This window comes from Hemitrygon akajei, chromosome 24 (genome assembly GCF_048418815.1).
Source record: "Hemitrygon akajei chromosome 24, sHemAka1.3, whole genome shotgun sequence".
Classification (NCBI taxonomy): Eukaryota; Metazoa; Chordata; class Chondrichthyes; order Myliobatiformes; family Dasyatidae; genus Hemitrygon; species Hemitrygon akajei.
The window spans coordinates 5,211,222-5,228,904 of NC_133147.1; the positions used below are offsets into that span (position 1 = coordinate 5,211,222).

Below are 17,683 nucleotides of genomic sequence, written 5' to 3' on the forward strand. Positions count from 1 at the left end.
CCCCCCTCACTGCCTCCACCTATCTTCACCCTCCCCAGTCCAATCCTTTCTCCCCTTCACGTCCTCCCTCCCAATTCCCCCTCACTCCCTCTACCTATCTCCACCCTCTCCTTAGTCCAATCCTCTTCTCCCCCTCACTTCTTCCCTCCCACCACCCATCTTCTCTCTCCCACTCCCCCCTCACTGCCTCCACCTATCTTCTCCCTCCCACTCCCCCCTCACTGCCTCCACCTATCTTCACCCTCCCCAGTCCAATCCTTTCTCCCCTTCACGTCCTCCCTCCCAAATCCCCCTCACTCCCTCTACCTATCTCCACCCTCTCCTTAGTCCAATCCTCTTCTCCCCCTCACTTCTTCCCTCCCACCACCCATCTTCTCTCTCCCACTCCCCCCTCACTCCCTCCACCCATCCTCTCCCTCCCACTCCCCTCTCACTGCCTCCACCCATCTTCCCTCTCCCCAAGGTCTAATCCTCTTTCCACCCCAATCTTCTTCCCTCCCTCTGCCCATCTCCACCCTTCCCCTGTCCAAGCCTTCTCCACGCCCCCACTCCCTCCCCCTTTTGCCTGACCACCCTCCCCTCGGTTCACCCCTCTTCCCCACTCCCCCTCCCTCCTCCCTTCACCAATATTCACCCTCCCTGATCCATTCCTCTCTCCCCCCTCCCTCCACCTCTCCCCTTCCCTTTCCCTCAACCACTTTGCTGTCAACTGCCCCAGCTCTCCCTCTGCCCCCCAAGGATGTTGAGGAAGGAGTTAGCAATTGGTGGATCTGTGTAAATATTATATTGTATTTAATTATAATATATATATAATGACACACAAATATTATATTGTGTGTCAAGAGAAAAACAAATACACATATAAATATAAATATATTTTTGTTCTTTTCCACACTGTACATATATTTTCACATTTTGGGACTGTGTGAAAAACTGACAGCTTAATAAAAAACGTGCTCTTGCGATGCAGTCAATTTCTTTTCCAGAGATGCAGCGCCTAACATATTCTCCCCCTCTCCCACTTCCCCTTTCCTCCCTCCATCTTCCCCTCCAATCCCTTCTCCCTCGCTCCCGCCATTCTCCTCTCCTTCCCACCTTCACTCTTCCTGCTTCTCTCCTCTTCCCCCACCATCCCGTCTCTTTCAATTCCCTCTTATCTCCACACCCCCCCATTCACCCAAATGCCAGGATATCTTCTACCCCTTCCCCTTCGGCCTCCGCTGAACACCTGCTATCCTCACCCACGTCCCGGCTCACTCCCTGACATTCCCAATCCAGTGAACGAGTGATCTGATCTACGCCTTCACCCCGGAAGTGGGGAAATCTGAGAAAGAATTTAAATCCAGTAATCGTACCCATTTCACCCGAGCTCTCGCAGTCCTGCGGGAACTGGCCTCCCGTGCGGCCTTAATTTATTCACAGTTCTCAACAACACAGTGCTTACATCACCTGAAATGTCGATCAATTCAACCACAGGAGATGCAGACTTCAGTAGAAATTCCACTGGAGATTGGACTGAGAGAAACACTCTCCATAATGCCCAGTCACACACTCCGTCCACACCGTCCCATCACACACTCCTGGGGTCAGACACAGAGTGAATCTCCCTCCACACCGTCCCATCACACACTCCCGGGGTCAGACACAGAGTGAAGCTCCCTCCACACCGTCCCATCACACACTCCCGGGGTCAGACACAGAGTGAATCTCCCTCCACACCATCCCATCACACACTCCCGGGGTCAGGCACAGAGTGAAACTCCCTCCACACCGTCCCATCACACAGTCCCGGGGTCAGGCACAGAGTGAAACTCCCTCCACACCGTCCCATCACACAGTCCCGGGGTCAGACACAGAGTGAAGCTCCCTCCACACCGTCCCATCACACACTCCCGGGGTCAGACACAGAGTGAATCTCCCTCCACACCATCCCATCACACACTCCCGGGGTCAGACACAGAGTGAAGCTCCCTCCACACCGTCCCATCACACACTCCCGGGGTCAGACACAGAGTGTAGCTCCCTCCACACCATCCCATCACACACTCCCGGGGTCAGACAGTGAGTGAATCTCCCTCCACACCGTCCCGTCACACACTCCCCGGGTCAGACACAGAGTGAAGCTCCCTCCACACCGTCCCATCACACACTCCCGGGGTCAGACACAGAGTGAAACTCACCCCACACCGTCCCATCACACACTCCCGGGGTCAGGCACAGAGTGAAACTCCCTCCACACCGTCCCATCACACAGTCCCGGGGTCAGGCACAGAGTGAAACTCCCTCCACACCGTCCCATCACACACTCCCGGGGTCAGACACAGAGTGAAGCTCCCTCCACACCGTCCCATCACACACTCCCGGGGTCAGACACAGAGTGAATCTCCCTCCACACCATCCCATCACACACTCCCGGGGTCAGTCACAGAGTGAAGCTCCCTCCACACCGTCCCATCACACACTCCCGGGGTCAGACACAGAGTGTAGCTCCCTCCACACCGTCCCATCACACACTCCCGGGGTCAGACACAGAGTGAATCTCCCTCCACACCATCCCATCACACACTCCCGGGGTCAGACAGTGAGTGAAGCTCCCTCCACACCATCCCGTCACACACTCCCCGGGTCAGACACAGAGTGAAGCTCCCTCCACACCGTCCCATCACACACTCCCCGGGTCAGACACAGAGTGAAGCTCCCTCCACACCGACCCATCACACACTCCCGGGGTCAGACACAGAGTGAAACTCCCTCCACACCGTCCCATCACACACTCCCGGGGTCAGACACAGAGTGAAACTCACCCCACACCATCCCATCACACACTCCCGGGGTCAGACAGTGAGTGAAGCTCCCTCCACACCGTCCCGTCACACACTCCCCGGGTCAGACACAGAGTGAAGCTCCCTCCACACCGTCCCATCACACACTCCCGGGGTCAGACACAGAGTGAAACTCACCCCACACCGTCCCATCACACACTCCCGGGGTCAGACACAGGGTGAAGCTCCCTCCACCCTGTCCCATCACACACTCCCGGGGTCAGACACAGAGTGAAACTCCCTCCACACCGTCCCATCACACACTCCCGGGGTCAGACACAGAGTGAAACTCACCCCACACCGTCCCATCACACACTCCCGGGGTCAGACACAGAGTGAAACTCCCTCCACACCGTACCATCACACACTATCAATAATATTTATGCTCTGCCCTTTGACCCTCTGTCACAGACCAAACCCCTCCATCTCCGTGCCCGACTGCCACGGATTGTTTGAAAGTGGAGGAGCCAGCCTACGCACCCTCCGTTACACACAGGGGGTCTGGAAGACAGAGATGACGGGGTCTTCGTGATGCCGAACCACCAGCACGCTACGGAACTTGTCGATCAGGGTCAGCAGGACAGAGCGCCGCATGTTCTCGTTGTACATGATCTCCTCCAGGTGGTGATGGCCACGGAAATAGTGCAGGAGCCTGCCGGGGAGAAGGACAGACACGGTGAGAGGGACAGACACGGGGAGAGGGACAGACACGGGGAGAGGGACAGACACGGGGAGAGGGACAGACACAGTGAGAGGGACAGACACAGTGAGAGGGACAGACACGGGGAGAGGGCACCAGAATGGCTGGTCCTGCTCCCTCAACTCAGCGCTAACCCTGCATGCCCACAACAAGAAGTCCTAACCCGTTCATCTTTGGACTGTGGGAGGAAACCCAGACAGTACAAACCCCTTGCGGGCAGTGGCAGGAACTTGAGAGTGTCAGGGACAGGAGGGAGTGTAGTGGCTGTTACCAAGGAGAAGGTGCCAGGAATCTGAAGGTACTTGGGAGCAGATGGACTGCATCCCTACGTGGAGATTATGGGCTGTGGAATGGTTCCGAAGGACTGGAAAATCTCAAACTGTCTCTCCACTCTTTAAGGGAGACGGCCAGAAGAAAGGAAATCAGAGGCCAGTTAGCCTGAATTCAGTGGCTGGGAAGATGCAGGAGTCTGCTACTAGGAATGAGGTCTCAGGAAACCTGGAGGCACATGATGAAATCGGCCGTGGTTTCCTCAAAGGGGAAATCCTGCCTGGCAAATCTCCTGGAATTCTTTGAGGAAATAACGAGCCCGAAGGAGAAAAGAGTTGGTGGACCTTCAGAAGGCCTTTGACAGGTGCTGCACAAGGCCAGGAATGAAAGGGTTAAAGCACTTGATTTCTCTGTGCCTGTCCCCGCTGGAGTTTAGAAGAATGGGCAGGGGCGGGAGTCTCATTGAAACCTATCGAGTATTGGAAGTGGATGAAGAGAGGTTGTTTCCAACAGTGGGGGAGTCGAGGACCAGAGGGCACAGCCTCAGTATAGAAAGACGCTCCTATGGAATGGAGACGAGGAGGAATTTCTTTAGCCAGAGGGTGGTGAATCTGTGGAATTCATTGCCGCAGACGGCTGTTGAGGCCGAGTCACTGGGTCTATTTAAAGTGGAGGTTGATGGGTTCTTGATTTGTCAGGGTGTGAAAGGTTACGGGGGAAGGCAGGAGAACGGGTCTGAGTGGGACAGTAGTGGAGCAGACTCAAGGGGCTGAATGGCCTAATTCTACTCCTAGGTCTTGTGGTCTATAAGAATTATTTTGTCCCTTTGATTACTTGGAGAATTTTCTTTTTTTCTGTATAACTGCAATAACTTCTTATAAACTTTAGCACATGTCCAGGGCTTCCTTTGTTACAGGAAGCCTGTGCCGCTGAAACAACCTTTTGGGATACTGCCATTACTGAATACTTCAGCCTGCCCCCGGTCCGTATCCCTCTGGTCCCTGCACACTCATCTGTGAGCCTCTTGTAGCTGCCTCCATCACTACCCCAGCAGGCCACTCCAGATACCCAACACTCTCTGCAAAAAAAAACAAACTTGCCCCCATGCAGCACAGGAACTTTCACCCACGATGTTGTGACAACCTTTTCACCTACCCTACGGTCAATCCCCACCCAACCCCCTGTAATATTCAACACCTTGCTAATCAAGAACCCATCAACCTCCACTTTCACTATACCCGATGATTTGGCCTCCATACTTGTCTGTGGCACTGAATTCCACAGATTCCCCACCCTCTGGCTAAAGAAATTCCTTATCTCTGTTCTAAATGGATGTCCCTCTATTGCCCTCCGGTCCTCGACTCCCCTCGATAGGGAACATCCTCTCCACGTCCACTATGTTTATTTAGGCAGGTTTCAGTGAGATGCCCGCTCTTTACTCTGAACTCCAGTGAGTACAGCCCCAGAGCCATTAAACACTCCTGTTTACATCTCACTACCTGGGAATTGTAACGTATTAGAAACATAGAAAACCTGCGGCCCTTCGGCCCACTAACATGTCCTTACCCTAGAACTACCTAGGCTTATCCATTTCCCTCTATATTTCTAAACTCCACGTACCCATGCAGGAGCCCCTATCGTATCCCCCTCCACCTCCATCGCCAGCAGCCCATTCCACACACTCACCACCCTCTGAGTAAAAAAACTTACCCCCGACATCTCCTCTGTACCTACTCCCCAGTACCTTAACAGTATGCCCCATTGTGCTAGCCATTTCAGCCCTGGGAAAAAGCCTCTGACTATCCACACGATCAATGCCTCTCATCATCTTGTACACCTCTATCAGGTCACCTCTCATCCTCCGTCCCTCCAAGGAGAAAAGGCCGAGTTCACTCACCCTATTCTCATAAGGCATGCTCCCCAATCCAGGCAACATCCTTGTAAATCTCCTCTGCACCCTTTCTATGGTTTCCACATCCTTTCCTGTAGTGAGGCGCCCGGAATTGGGCACATTAAAAGGGTTGTTGGTGGTCCGCACGGACTCGACAGGCCGAAGAGGGTCTTTGTGACTCTACGGGAAGGTGCAGCCAACCCCCACCCGCCAGTTTCCAAGCCACCACCTACTTGGCCAGCATGCGCAGGTCGTCGGGGTTCTGGGCGGCCGGAATGTTCTGGATGGCCTCCCGCTCGTGCTCAGTCAGGCTGGCCAGCAGGTTCTCCGTCACGCGCTTGCCGAGGGGCGAGTCGCCCCCGGGGAGGATCTCGGCGCTGGAATTGTCCATGCTGGGGCTGGTCAGTGTCATGTCATCGCTGCTGGCTGCGGGAGCAGAGAGCGCAGGGGTCAGGCGGGTGGGCGCTGTCGACAAAACCCCCTCATCCCCCACATTACCCCCGGCAGGGCGCAAAGCCGCGAGACCGGTACCAGCAGGACGTGGTGCCCGAGTTACGGGTTCGATCCCCGCTGTGCACGTTCATTCAAATACACGAATTGGAGTGTGTTTGGGCGTGTAGCCCTGTGAGCACGTGTGTATCTGCGCACGTGAACACCATTCTCTACATCCCAGCCTCGTGTGAGTGTGTTTTGTGTGAAGGGGTGGCTGAGGGGCAGCATGCATTCAATGGGCCGAAGGGCCCTTTTCTGTGACCTATGACCCTGTGTCAAGGTGGGGGGTGGGGGGCGACCCGGTTACGTGAACACAGACCGGCCCGGGACCGCCCTCGGGCGCGCGGCAACCTACTTGGCGAGCCGAAGCTGAGGGCGTTGGGGGCGCTGAGGCTCCGGCCGCCCACGCGGGCGGGCAGCATCCTGTCCTCCTCGGCCCAGCACAGCGCCTCGGGCTCGCTCGGAGGCGCCAGCAGGCAGACGTAGGTGTGGAGCTGGGTCAGCAGCCGGTGTTGTAGCATCCAGATCACCATCTGGACCAACTGGGCCTGGAACGCAGAGGAAGAGACGTCAGCGAGGGACGGGGAGGCAGGGCCTGTAACAGGGAGGGGGAGGGTGGAGGGAGGGGAGAGTCAGACAGAGACAACGAAAACAAGAGAGTGAGGGAGAGAGATGAGGCTGAGTGTGTGAGGGAGGGTCTGAGTGTGTGTGAGCGAGCGGGGAGGGAGAGTGGGCTCAAGCGTGGGGGACATGTGCGTGTGGTGTGACATTTTATGAGAAATTAATGCGGAAAACCAGTTCACAGACTTTTTTCCTTTAACTGTACCTTAACAGCCAAAGGTCAGCAGAATCGGCCCTCCACGTGGTCACCTACGTAGAGTCAAAAGGGATGGTGTGTAAGGAGAGCGGTAGAGCAGAGGGATCTGGGAGTAAAGATCCTTAATCCCTTGAAAGTGGCGTGTCGAAGTCATATAATTTGTTGGTGAGGCCTAGTTTGGACACTGTGGGCAGTTCTGGTTACCTGCCCACAGGAACAGTTTCAATAAGACTGAGAGAGTGGAGGGAAAATTCACAAGGACGTCGCCCGGGTTAGAGGAAGAGGGTGAAGAAATTAGGATTTTATTCCCTGGAGCGCAGGAGAATGAGGAGAGATTGATTGAGGAATAAAAAAATGATGTGGGGTATAGATAGGACAAATGCAAGCAGGCTTTTCCCATTTTGGTTTGGTGAGACACGGGTTTAGGGCAAACGATGAAGATATTAAGAGGGCTGTGGCTTTGATGCCTCCTTTGCAGAGAAGTCTGAGCAGGTTCACAAAGGGGAGGGGAAGTTGAGGGCTTCGATCTGGATGCGGACATGGGACTAGGTAGAAGACGGGGTTGGCGTGGACTAGTTGGGCCTGTCTCAGCACGGTAGTTTCCAGGACTGTGTGGGGTGGTGCGCGGTGGGATCCCTTGTGGGCAGAGATTCATTGGGTGTTTGTGCTTAGTACAGACATCGCAGAGAGCCGGGCCTGTGTGAGATTGTTCAGTGAGGAGTGGATTTGAGTTATTGGGGGTGGGGAGGTGTGAACGGGCTTTCACACACCCCCCCCCCACCCCCACCAGCTTCTTACCTCCTGCATGGGAGGTGCCAGCGGGTTCTTGAACTGTGACAACGAGGTGGGCAAGGAGAACTTGGACAGCACACTGAGGAGGTTGTTTCCAGGGAATCTCCGGGAAAATCGCTCGGCCAGGGGAGAGTACCTGCAGTGGGGGGGGGTCATCCATCAGTCAGCATTAACACACCCCTGACCGCCGATACCCTCCCGGTTTAGAGTCAACAAAAGCCGTTGACTCTCTTGAGCTTACAACCCCCATCCCAACGGTCTCCCCCCACCCCAGGGAACACAATCCCAACCTGCCCAGTCTCTCCTCGTACCTCCGCCAGTGGAGAATCTCTTCCAGGCGATAGGCTACCGCTATGACAGCACCAGCGATCACCGATCAGGGTTTAATTCCCCGCTGCTGTCAGTACAGATTTTGTATAGGCTCCCTGTGACCACGGGGGTCTCTGCCGTGAGCTTCCGTTTAAACCCCACATCGCAAAGACGTAAAGGTTAGGGGTGGCAAGTTGTGGGCATATGCTATGTTGGCACTGGAAGGGTGGCAGTTCAGGAACAGTCATCACCCTTCAACCGTCAGGCTCTTGAACCAAAGGGGGTAACTTCACTCGCCCCATCACTGAAATGTTCCCACAACCAATGGACTCACTTTCAAGGACTCTTCACCTCGCGTTCTCCATATTTATTGCTTATTTATTTATTTATTATTATTATTTATTTCTGTTTGTATTCGCACAGTCTGTCATCCTTTGAACACCAAAGATGGTTCAGATTTTCACTGAATTAGGGTTATTATTCTACGGTGTCAAAAGTGACGCGACTAGTGTGTTAGTGTAGCGGGCCGTGCTCGTCGTTCTCATGCTCAGCTTCCACCGCTGGCTAGCAGTCTTGCGGAAAGGAGAGCTGAATGCGTAAGTCTCCCCCCCGCCTCTCCAACAAGCCTCATGCGGCGCCTCCTCGCTGGCGACACGCGCGAACGGAACTCCTTTCCAGCTCCGGCTGAACTATAGAGGGCAGGGACGTGGTCTGGCGTCTGGGTGGGCCCTGGTGCTCGTGAACCAGATCCCCAGCTACGGGTAAGTAGCCCCACTGCCTCGGGAGAGACGAAGGCTACGGGGTTAAATCCTGAGCGGAGCCCCTAATGCGGCTGCACATCATTGAACGTCCGCCTGGCGGCTTCTGCAGCCAAGCTGGTGCCTCATCAGCTCTCCTTTGGACGACACTGGTGAGGCCGAGAGGGGCATCTCAGGATCTCCATACCTTCATGACCCATTGTCCTTCGAGACAGACAGATGCCAACCACCACATCATTCTGATGTGGACTTATTGAGTATGCCCACAAGACAACGAATCTCAGGGTGACATTAATGTGCTTTGATAATAAATTTACTTTGAAGTTTAGTGTGAGCTGCCCCCGCTGATTTGACACGAACAACGCAGTTCACTGCTTCGATGTACCTGTGACATAAAGCTAATCTATCCCTTTCTCCAGTTTTGTCACCCCCCCCCTTCCGAAATTCCCAAAGTCTAAAAGGCGGACCTGGTTTTCAAGACCCTGCCCGTGACGCCCGACTCTCTGAATCCGACAATCCGTCATAAGACGCAAGAGCAGGACTCGGCCATCGATCCCAGTGTGTCCGCTCCACCATGGCTGATTTATCATCCCTCTCAACCCCACTCTCCTGCCTTCTCCCGGCTAACCAAGAACCTATCACCCTCCACTTTGAATACACCTGATGACTTGTCCTCCACAGCTGTTTGTGGCAACGAATTCCACAGATTCACCACCCTCCGGCTAAAGAAATTCCTCCTCATCTCGGTTTCAAAGGGACGTCCTTCGATTCTGGTCTTATCTCCCTCACTACAGGAAACATCCTCTCCCCATCTTGGTATTTCAATGAGAAGCTTCTAAGCTCCATCGAGTACCGGCCCAGACTCACTAAGAGCCTCTCCTAAGTCACCCCTCCATTCCCAGGGTCGTTCTGACGCCAGCTCGTCCTTGCTTACAGGGCTCCAGGCAGATAGAGATGAGATATAGATGCCTCTACATCCTCAGGGGGCTGAAAAAATTCAGCCTGTCCCCGTTTTTAATCGATGCCCCACACAAATCATCTCCTCCGGATGCGTCACGGCTCGGTACGGAAACCACCCCGTCTGAGGCCGGAAGGAACCGCGGAGAGACGTGGGCACGGCTCAGCGCGTCACGGAAACCGGCCTCCCCCCCCCCACGGACCCCGTCTACACTTCTCGCAGATGGTATAATCAAAGACCCCCACCCTCCCCGGACATTCCCTCTTCTTCTCTCTCCCGTCGGGCAGAAGACGCAAAAGCCTGAAAGCGCGTCCCGCCTGGCTCAAGGACAGCTGCTACCCTGATGTTGCAGACTCTCTTGTCTGGTAAGCTGAACTCACAATCTCCCTCATTCTGACCCTGCACTTTATAATTTGTCTGCACCGCACTTTCCCTGTAGCTGTTCCAATTCATTCTGCATTCTTATTAACTTTACCTCAATACTCTGTAATGATCTGATCTGTTCTTGACAAACTTTTCACTGTGTCTCAGTACACGTTGCAACAATAAATCAATTCTAATAGCCCTTCTCCTTGAAAAAGGATCGAGCGCTTTCCCGGCGTATCTGACAATAAGCTCTTCCCGGGCTCCCAGCCGGGTACAGGTATCAGCTTTAACCGACGTTTCACTGACGAGCACCGCCTCCTCCATCGGGGCTGATTATCCTCCCCTTCGGAGTTTGTCACCGAAACGTCGGTTGTAATCGATACCTGCTACCCGGCCGGGAGCCCGAGAAGAGTTCATACCCCTTTCTCCTGTCTTCTTCACACCTTGCCCCTCCACTCTCAGCCCCGAGTCATGGTATCGATCACAGATTACAGCACAGCGTCACAGAAGTTATTCTGCCTAGTCCCATTGATCTGCATAGCCCTTCATACTCCCCGTCCATGTACCTGTGCAGACTCCTCTTACATGCTGAAATCAAACCCACATTCACCCCCTCCGCTGGCAGCTCGTTCCACACTCTCACCTCTCTCCGAGTGAAGAATTTCTCCCCTTAAATATTTCACCTTTCACCTCTAACCTCAGTGGGAAAAGCCTGCTTGCACTTACCCCGTCTATGCCCCTCGAATCTCCACTCCTACTCTCCAGGGAATAAAGTCCAAACCTACCCGACCTCTCCGATTAACTCAGATCCTCGGGGCCCGGCAACATCTTCGTAAAGTTTCTCTGCACTCTTTCAATCTTACCGATATCCTTCCAGTAGGCAGGTGACAGAACTGCACACAATACACCAAATTAGGCCTCACCAACGAGTTAGGAAGGGGATCAAGATGGCAATGCTTGGTTGTTGGCAGTTAGGGTTAATACCTGACTTTCAAGAGCACTTGTGAGTCATGTTCCGACTGGATTTAGTCCTTAAACCGCTGGAGAACAGTGCGGAAAGATCAGGCGCTGTTTTCTCCCGGTAGGGATTAGTTTTTAGTTCCAAGTGCTCCTGTCACGTTTTGTCACCCTGCAACCTTATCCTTCAATCTCCCTGGGTTACGGAGGACAGGATGTGTATAAATATCATGATCACAATGATTCCAGTATTTCTACTATTTTTTAATGTTTCTTAATTGTACATGTGATTTTTTTTTTGTGTTCTATCGCTGAGCAGCAGTGAACCGTCTGATTGGCCTGTCAGGGTTCTCTCTGGGAACTAGTTAATCAGCATCTCTCATCTGGCTATTGTTCACGATTGCACTTAGTGAAAAAAAACACCTAAAGCCCCAACTCCTGTGCTCAGTACCCTGATTTATGAAGACCAATGTCTCTCTTCAGGACCCTAGATATCTGTGACACCACTTTCAAGGGAAGCGGATCTGTACTCCCAGATCTGCTGGTGCCCTGACATTCGCTGTATTCTCACCTGTGTTAAAGTTGACAACTCTGAACTAAAGTTTCAACAGCTTTTGGCGACAACTGCAGGAATTGGTGCTAGTTTGTTACCGTCCACATGTACTGAACAGCGGGGTGGTTTACGTCTCTACCAAAGGAGGTGTGAGGTGTTCCTTCCCTCCGCTAGCCTGCAGGTCGCCCTCGGGCAAGGTGTAGCACCCCCATCCCCCCAATCAGGGTCACGTGAAGCCACGGGAGCAGGTGCTGGATGGTCGTACGAGCAGCCGGTGCAGATCACCAGTCCTGGTTATGCGACCACTGACCCTAGGCAGACAATCTCCGAAGAGTATTGATAATGGCCGGGGTCACCCGTCTGGTAAAGACACTGCCCAGAAGAAGGCCAATCTGCAGAAAAATCTGCCAAATACAATCATGGTCACCCATTACAATCATGGTCACCCATTTCATACTGCACGGCACATATTGATGATGTCATAATGATGACAATTTAGCGAGACAGCGGGATGTTTAGACGGAGTCTATTGGGGGGGGGGGGGGGGGTCTGGTTTCCGTGATGCCATGAGCTGCATCCACAACTTCCGGCGGTTTCCCGCGGTCACGGCCGGAGGAGATACGTGCATCGATAAAAGCTGGTGAGCTTTCTGGTCACCAGTAACTAATGTCTGAAGGGGAGGGTATCGAGAGCCCCGTTAACTGGAGAGGCGAGGCCTGCGGTCGGCCGCTACTCACACGTAGATGTCAGCGTCGGGGGACAGCATGTAGAAGTTGTTCTCGCACAGCGGGTAGATGATTATCGCCTTGCCCCAGTACACCAAGTGGGCGGCCAACTGGAAAACCTGCGGAGGAGAGGACGGCTGAATCTGGGCTGAGGGGAGACCCGCCCTCCCTTGACCACCTCAGACAAGGCATTAATCAGCCATCAATGGTCTAATTCTGCCCCCATGCCTTACAGTGCATCAGTCAGGGCATAGAGTTCAAGCGCCACAAGGTAATGTTACAGCTCTGTAAAACCCTGGTCAGACCCCACTTGGAGTATCGTGTTCAGTTCTAGTCACCTCATTGTAGGACATGGGAGCTTTAGAGAGGGTGCGGAGGAGATTCACCAGGATGCTGCCTGGATTAGAGAGGGTGCAGAGGAGATTCACCAGGATGCTGCCTGAATTAGAGAGGGTGCAGGGGAGATTCACCAGGATGCTGCCTGGATTAGAGAGGGGGCAGAGGAGATTCACCAGGATGCTGCCTGGATTAGAGAGGGTGCAGGGGAGATTCACCAGGATGCTGCCTGGATTAGAGAGGGTGCAGAGGAGATTCACCAGGACGCTTCCTGGATTAGAGAGGGTGCAGGGGAGATTCACCAGGACGCTGCCTGGATTAGAGAGCACGTCTTACTTAGAAAGGTTAAGTGAGTTAGGAGAGGAGGAGGATGAGAGGGGACCTGATAGAGGTGTATACGATGATGAGGCACAGATCGAGTGGAAAGGCAGGATGAGAGGGGACCTGATAGAGGTGTATACGATGATGAGGCACAGATCGAGTGGAAAGGCAGGATGAGAGGTGATTTGATAGAGGTGTATGAGAGGCACAGACAGAGCAGACAGCCGGTGCCTTTTATCCGGGGCGGCAGCAGCCAAGACCAGAGGAAATCCACTGAGAGGAGGAATGTTTAGGGGAAAAGCCAGAGCTAAGTTTTCTTACACACAGACTGGTGGGTCCATGGAACGTCCTGCCAGGGGTGGAGGGACAGGCAGACACATTAGGGACACTTACAAGACTCTTAAATAAACAAGAGAAAATCTGCAGATGCAGGAAATCCGAGCAACACACACAAAATGCTGGAGGAACTCTGGATAAGAGTACAGTCGACATCTCAGGCCCAAACGTCGACTGTACTCTTTTCCATAGACGCTGCCTGGCCTGCTGAGTTCCTCCAGCACTTTGTGTGTGTGTTGCTTAAATAGACACATGGATGCTAGAAAAATGGAGGGCTATGTAGGAGGGAAGAGTTAAATTGATCTCAGAGTGGGTTAAAAGATTGGCATCACAAGGGCTTGTAATATGCTGTAGTGTCTGGCTCTACTTGTGCCTCTTATCATCTTGTACATCCCCATCAAGTCACCTCTCATCCTCCTCTCCAAAGAGAAAAGGCCAAGCTTGCTCGACTTTTCCTCATAAGACATGCTCTCCAATCCAAGCAGCATCCTGGTGAATCTCCTCTGCACTCTCTCCAATCCAGGCAGCATCCTGGTGAATCTCCTCTGCACTCTCTCCAATCCAGGCAGCATCCTGGTAAATCTCCTCTGCACCCTCTCCAATCCAGGCAGCATCCTGGTAAATCTCCTCTGCACTCTCTCTAAAGCTTCCTCACCCTTCCTATAATGAGGTGACCAGAAATGAGCACAATACTCCCAGCGTGGTGTGACCAGAGTTTTACAGAGCTGAAACGACACCTCGCGGATCTTGAAACCAATCCCTTGACTAAACAAGGATAACACACCGTACGACGTGGCAGCAGATTTGGACCTAGCCCTCCACACCCCCCCCCCCCCCCCCATCCAAACTTCTCTTAAATATCATAGAACATAGAACAGTACAGCACATTACAGGCCCTTTGGCCCACAATGTTATGCCGACCCTCAAACCCTGCCTCCCATATAACCCACCTTAAATTCCTCCATATACCTGTCTAGTAGTCTCTTAAACTTCACTAGTGTATCTGCCTCCACCACTGACTCAGGCAGTGCATTCCACGCACCAACCACTCTGAGTAAAAAACCTTCCTCTAATATCCCCCTTGAACTTCCCTCCTCTTACCTTAAAGCCATGTCCTCTTGTACTGAGCAGTGGTGCCCTGGGGAAGAGGCGCTGGTTGTCCACTCTATCTATTCCTCTTAATATACCTCTATCATGTCTCCTCTCATCCTCCTCCTCTCCAGAGAGTAAAGCCCTAGCTCCCTTAATCTCTGATCATAATGCATACTCTCTAAACCAGGCAGTAACCTGGAAAATCTCCTCTGTACCCTTTCCAATGCTTCCACATCCTTCCTATAGTGAGGCGACCAGAACTGGACACAGTACTCCAAGTGTGGCCTAACTAGAGTTTTAGAGAGCTGCATCATTACCCTGCGACTCTTAAACTCTATCCCTCGACTTATGAAAGCTAACACCCCATAAGCTTTCTTAACTACCCTATCTACCTGTGAGGCAACTTTCAGGGATCTGTGGACATATACCCCCAAATCCCTCTGCTCCTCCCCACTAGCTTATATCCTGCCATTTACTTTGTACTCTGCCACTTCTCAGCCCACTTCTGCATCCTATCAATGTCTCTCTGCAAGCTTTGACAACCCTCTACACTATCCACACCACCACCAACCAAAAATATCAAAACTGAACTCACAGTCACCACTTCCACTGGCAGCTCGTTCCACCCTCTGAGTGAAGAAATACCCCCCAGTTTCCCCCTAAACTTTGCACCTTTCACCCTTAACCCATGACCTCTAGTTGTTGCCACCCAACGCCAGTGGAAAAAGCCTGCTTGCATTTACCCCATCTATACACCTCATAATTGTCCTCTCAATCTTCTACACTCCAGGGAAAAATGTCGGAACCTATTCAACCTCTCTCCCTATAATCAAGTCCTCAAGACCTGGCAACATCCTCGTAAATTATCCCTGCGCTCTTTCAATCGTATTGGGATTCCTTTCCTGTAGGTAGGTGACCAGGATTGCAGACTGCACCCCAGAACACGTCTTATACAACTTCAACACTTGGATTTTATGAAGGCCGATGTGCCTGGTTCATTTTTTTCCGCAGGGCAGAGTTTCACGCAGTGCGGGCTCTGTCGTTAGCCTCGGGCCCGGTCCCCGAGGCCGGGGTTACCTGCAGTAAGGCCAGGTCAGCGTCCTGGGCAAGCTGCTGCAGGTTCTTCATTGCCGACGTGGTCTTGATGACCCTCACCAGGGCGGGCGAGCAGTCCACGGGCAGCTGGCCCAGCAGGGCCTTCTCCTCGTCCAGAAGCAGCAGGGCGTGGTACGGCCTGTGAGTGCGGGCAAGGGTGGAGAATCACATGGCAGGGCAAAGCGAGCCCCTTACCCCCAACTGCTCTCTGCCGACCGAGACCCCCTTTTCTCAGCCCGTTCCATTTGCATGCATCCCTCTAACCTCTCCTATCCACGGACCCAAATACCTGAGGACCAGAGGCCCCAATGGAGGGTTCTGGCCCAAAACATCGACTGTTTATTCCCCTCCATAGATGCTGCCTGACCTGCTACAGCTGCAGAAGACCATGAATGTACACTCAGTGGCCACTTTATTAGGTACAGGAGGTACATATCAAGATGCTAAACTCTAGCCTTGGTGGGGGGGGGGGGGGGGCTCTCTCCGTTCATTACAGACAAGCTAATCAATGCTAGACTCCAGCCTCTGGGGGGCACTCTCTGTTCATTACAGACAAGCTAATCAATGCTAGACTCCAGCCTCTGGGGGGCGCTCTCTGTTCATTACAGACAAGCTAATCAACGCTAGACTCCAGCCTCTGGGGGGCACTCTCTGTTCATTACAGACAAGCTAATCAACGCTAGACTCCAGCCTCTGGGGGGCGCTCTCTGTTCATTACAGACAAGCTAATCAACGCTAGACTCCAGCCTCTGGGGGGCACTCTCTGTTCATTACAGACAAGCTAATCAATGCTAGACTCCAGCCTCTGGGGGGCGCTCTCTGTTGAATACAGACAAGCCAAACAATGCTAGACTCCAGCCTCTGGGGGGCGCTCTCTGTTCATTACAGACAAGCTAATCAACACTAGACTCCAGCCTCTGGGGGGCGCTCTCTGTTGAATACAGACAAGCCAAACAATGCTAGACTCCAGCCTCTGGGGGGCGCTCTCTGTTCATTACAGACAAGCTAATCAACACTAGACTCCAGCCTCTGGGGGGCGCTCTCTGTTGAATACAGACAAGCCAAACAATGCTAGACTCCAGCCTCTGGGGGGCACTCTCTGTTCATTACAGACAAGCTAATCAACTCTAGACTCCAGCCTCTGGGGGACGCTCTCTGTTCATTACAGACAAGCTAATCAATGCTAGACTCCAGCCTCTGGGGGGCGCTCTCTGTTGAATACAGACAAGCTAATTCACATCACACAGAGGGAATATTAAGGGTCACTTCATGTACACTAGTGCAATGCACAACTGTCCACACGACTCTTCGCCGAAAACGGCGCATTTCACTCTCTGTTTTGATATACGTGTGACTAATACAGCTAATCTTTCTTTGACTTCACCACCCGTCTAGCTGTGACATGTCAGAGAGATGGAAGTGAACACTCCCCTCCCAGTGATATGTCTCTCTCCCTCCACCCTCCAGGACTTACACCACAAATAGCATTCGCAGAGCGCTCAACATTGTCCCACGATCTTTCTGACCTCCTACCGTCAGGAACAGGGTATCGCGGTATTAAAAACAACAACTTTAGGCTGGGAAACAGCTTCTTCCCCCAGGCTGTGAGACTTCTGAACACCCAGATATTACTGATGACAGTGCCAGTAACATACCGTATGCCACACGGCATACAGTTGACTGTATGTCAACTTTACGTCAACAGGATTTCACCTGTTAGTATTATCACAAGTTCAGTGTGTGATACGTGTAAGGTGTTCTGCATCTTGGTCCCACAGGAGCAATGTTTCGCTTTGCTGTATATGTGTGACAGCAAACAGGCTGAGAAGTGGCAGATGGAATTTAATGCAGACAAGTCTGAGATGTTACCCTTCAGAATGACCAACCGGGGTAGGTCAGGGGTTTGGTAGAGCAAAGGGATCTGGGTATACAGGGCCATAATGCGTTGAAAGTGGTTTCACAGGTAGCTAGGGTCGTAAAGGAAGATTTTGGCGCAGTGGCCTTCATAGGATTGAAAGAGTACAGAGAAAATTTACAAGGATGTTGCCCGAACTGGAGTTCCTGAGTTATAAGGAAAGATTGAATAGGTTAGG

General features: G+C 52.8%; 1 protein-coding gene across 1 annotated transcript in view; it reads right to left on the bottom strand.

The window, feature by feature from the left end:
- Positions 1–769: 769 nt before the first annotated feature.
- The window catches only part of nprl3 (NPR3-like, GATOR1 complex subunit), a 36,919-nt gene continuing 20,005 nt past the window's right edge, over positions 770–17,683 (bottom strand). Inside the window, exons 8-13 of the mRNA XM_073028244.1 lie at positions 15,573–15,729; positions 12,423–12,529; positions 7,791–7,920; positions 6,531–6,723; positions 5,917–6,109; positions 770–3,474 (exon numbers count right to left, since the gene is read on the bottom strand). Of these exons, the coding sequence (XP_072884345.1) occupies positions 3,309–3,474; positions 5,917–6,109; positions 6,531–6,723; positions 7,791–7,920; positions 12,423–12,529; positions 15,573–15,729 (946 nt within the window). The 3' untranslated portion in view covers positions 770–3,308. The remainder of the gene's footprint in view (positions 3,475–5,916; positions 6,110–6,530; positions 6,724–7,790; positions 7,921–12,422; positions 12,530–15,572; positions 15,730–17,683) is intronic.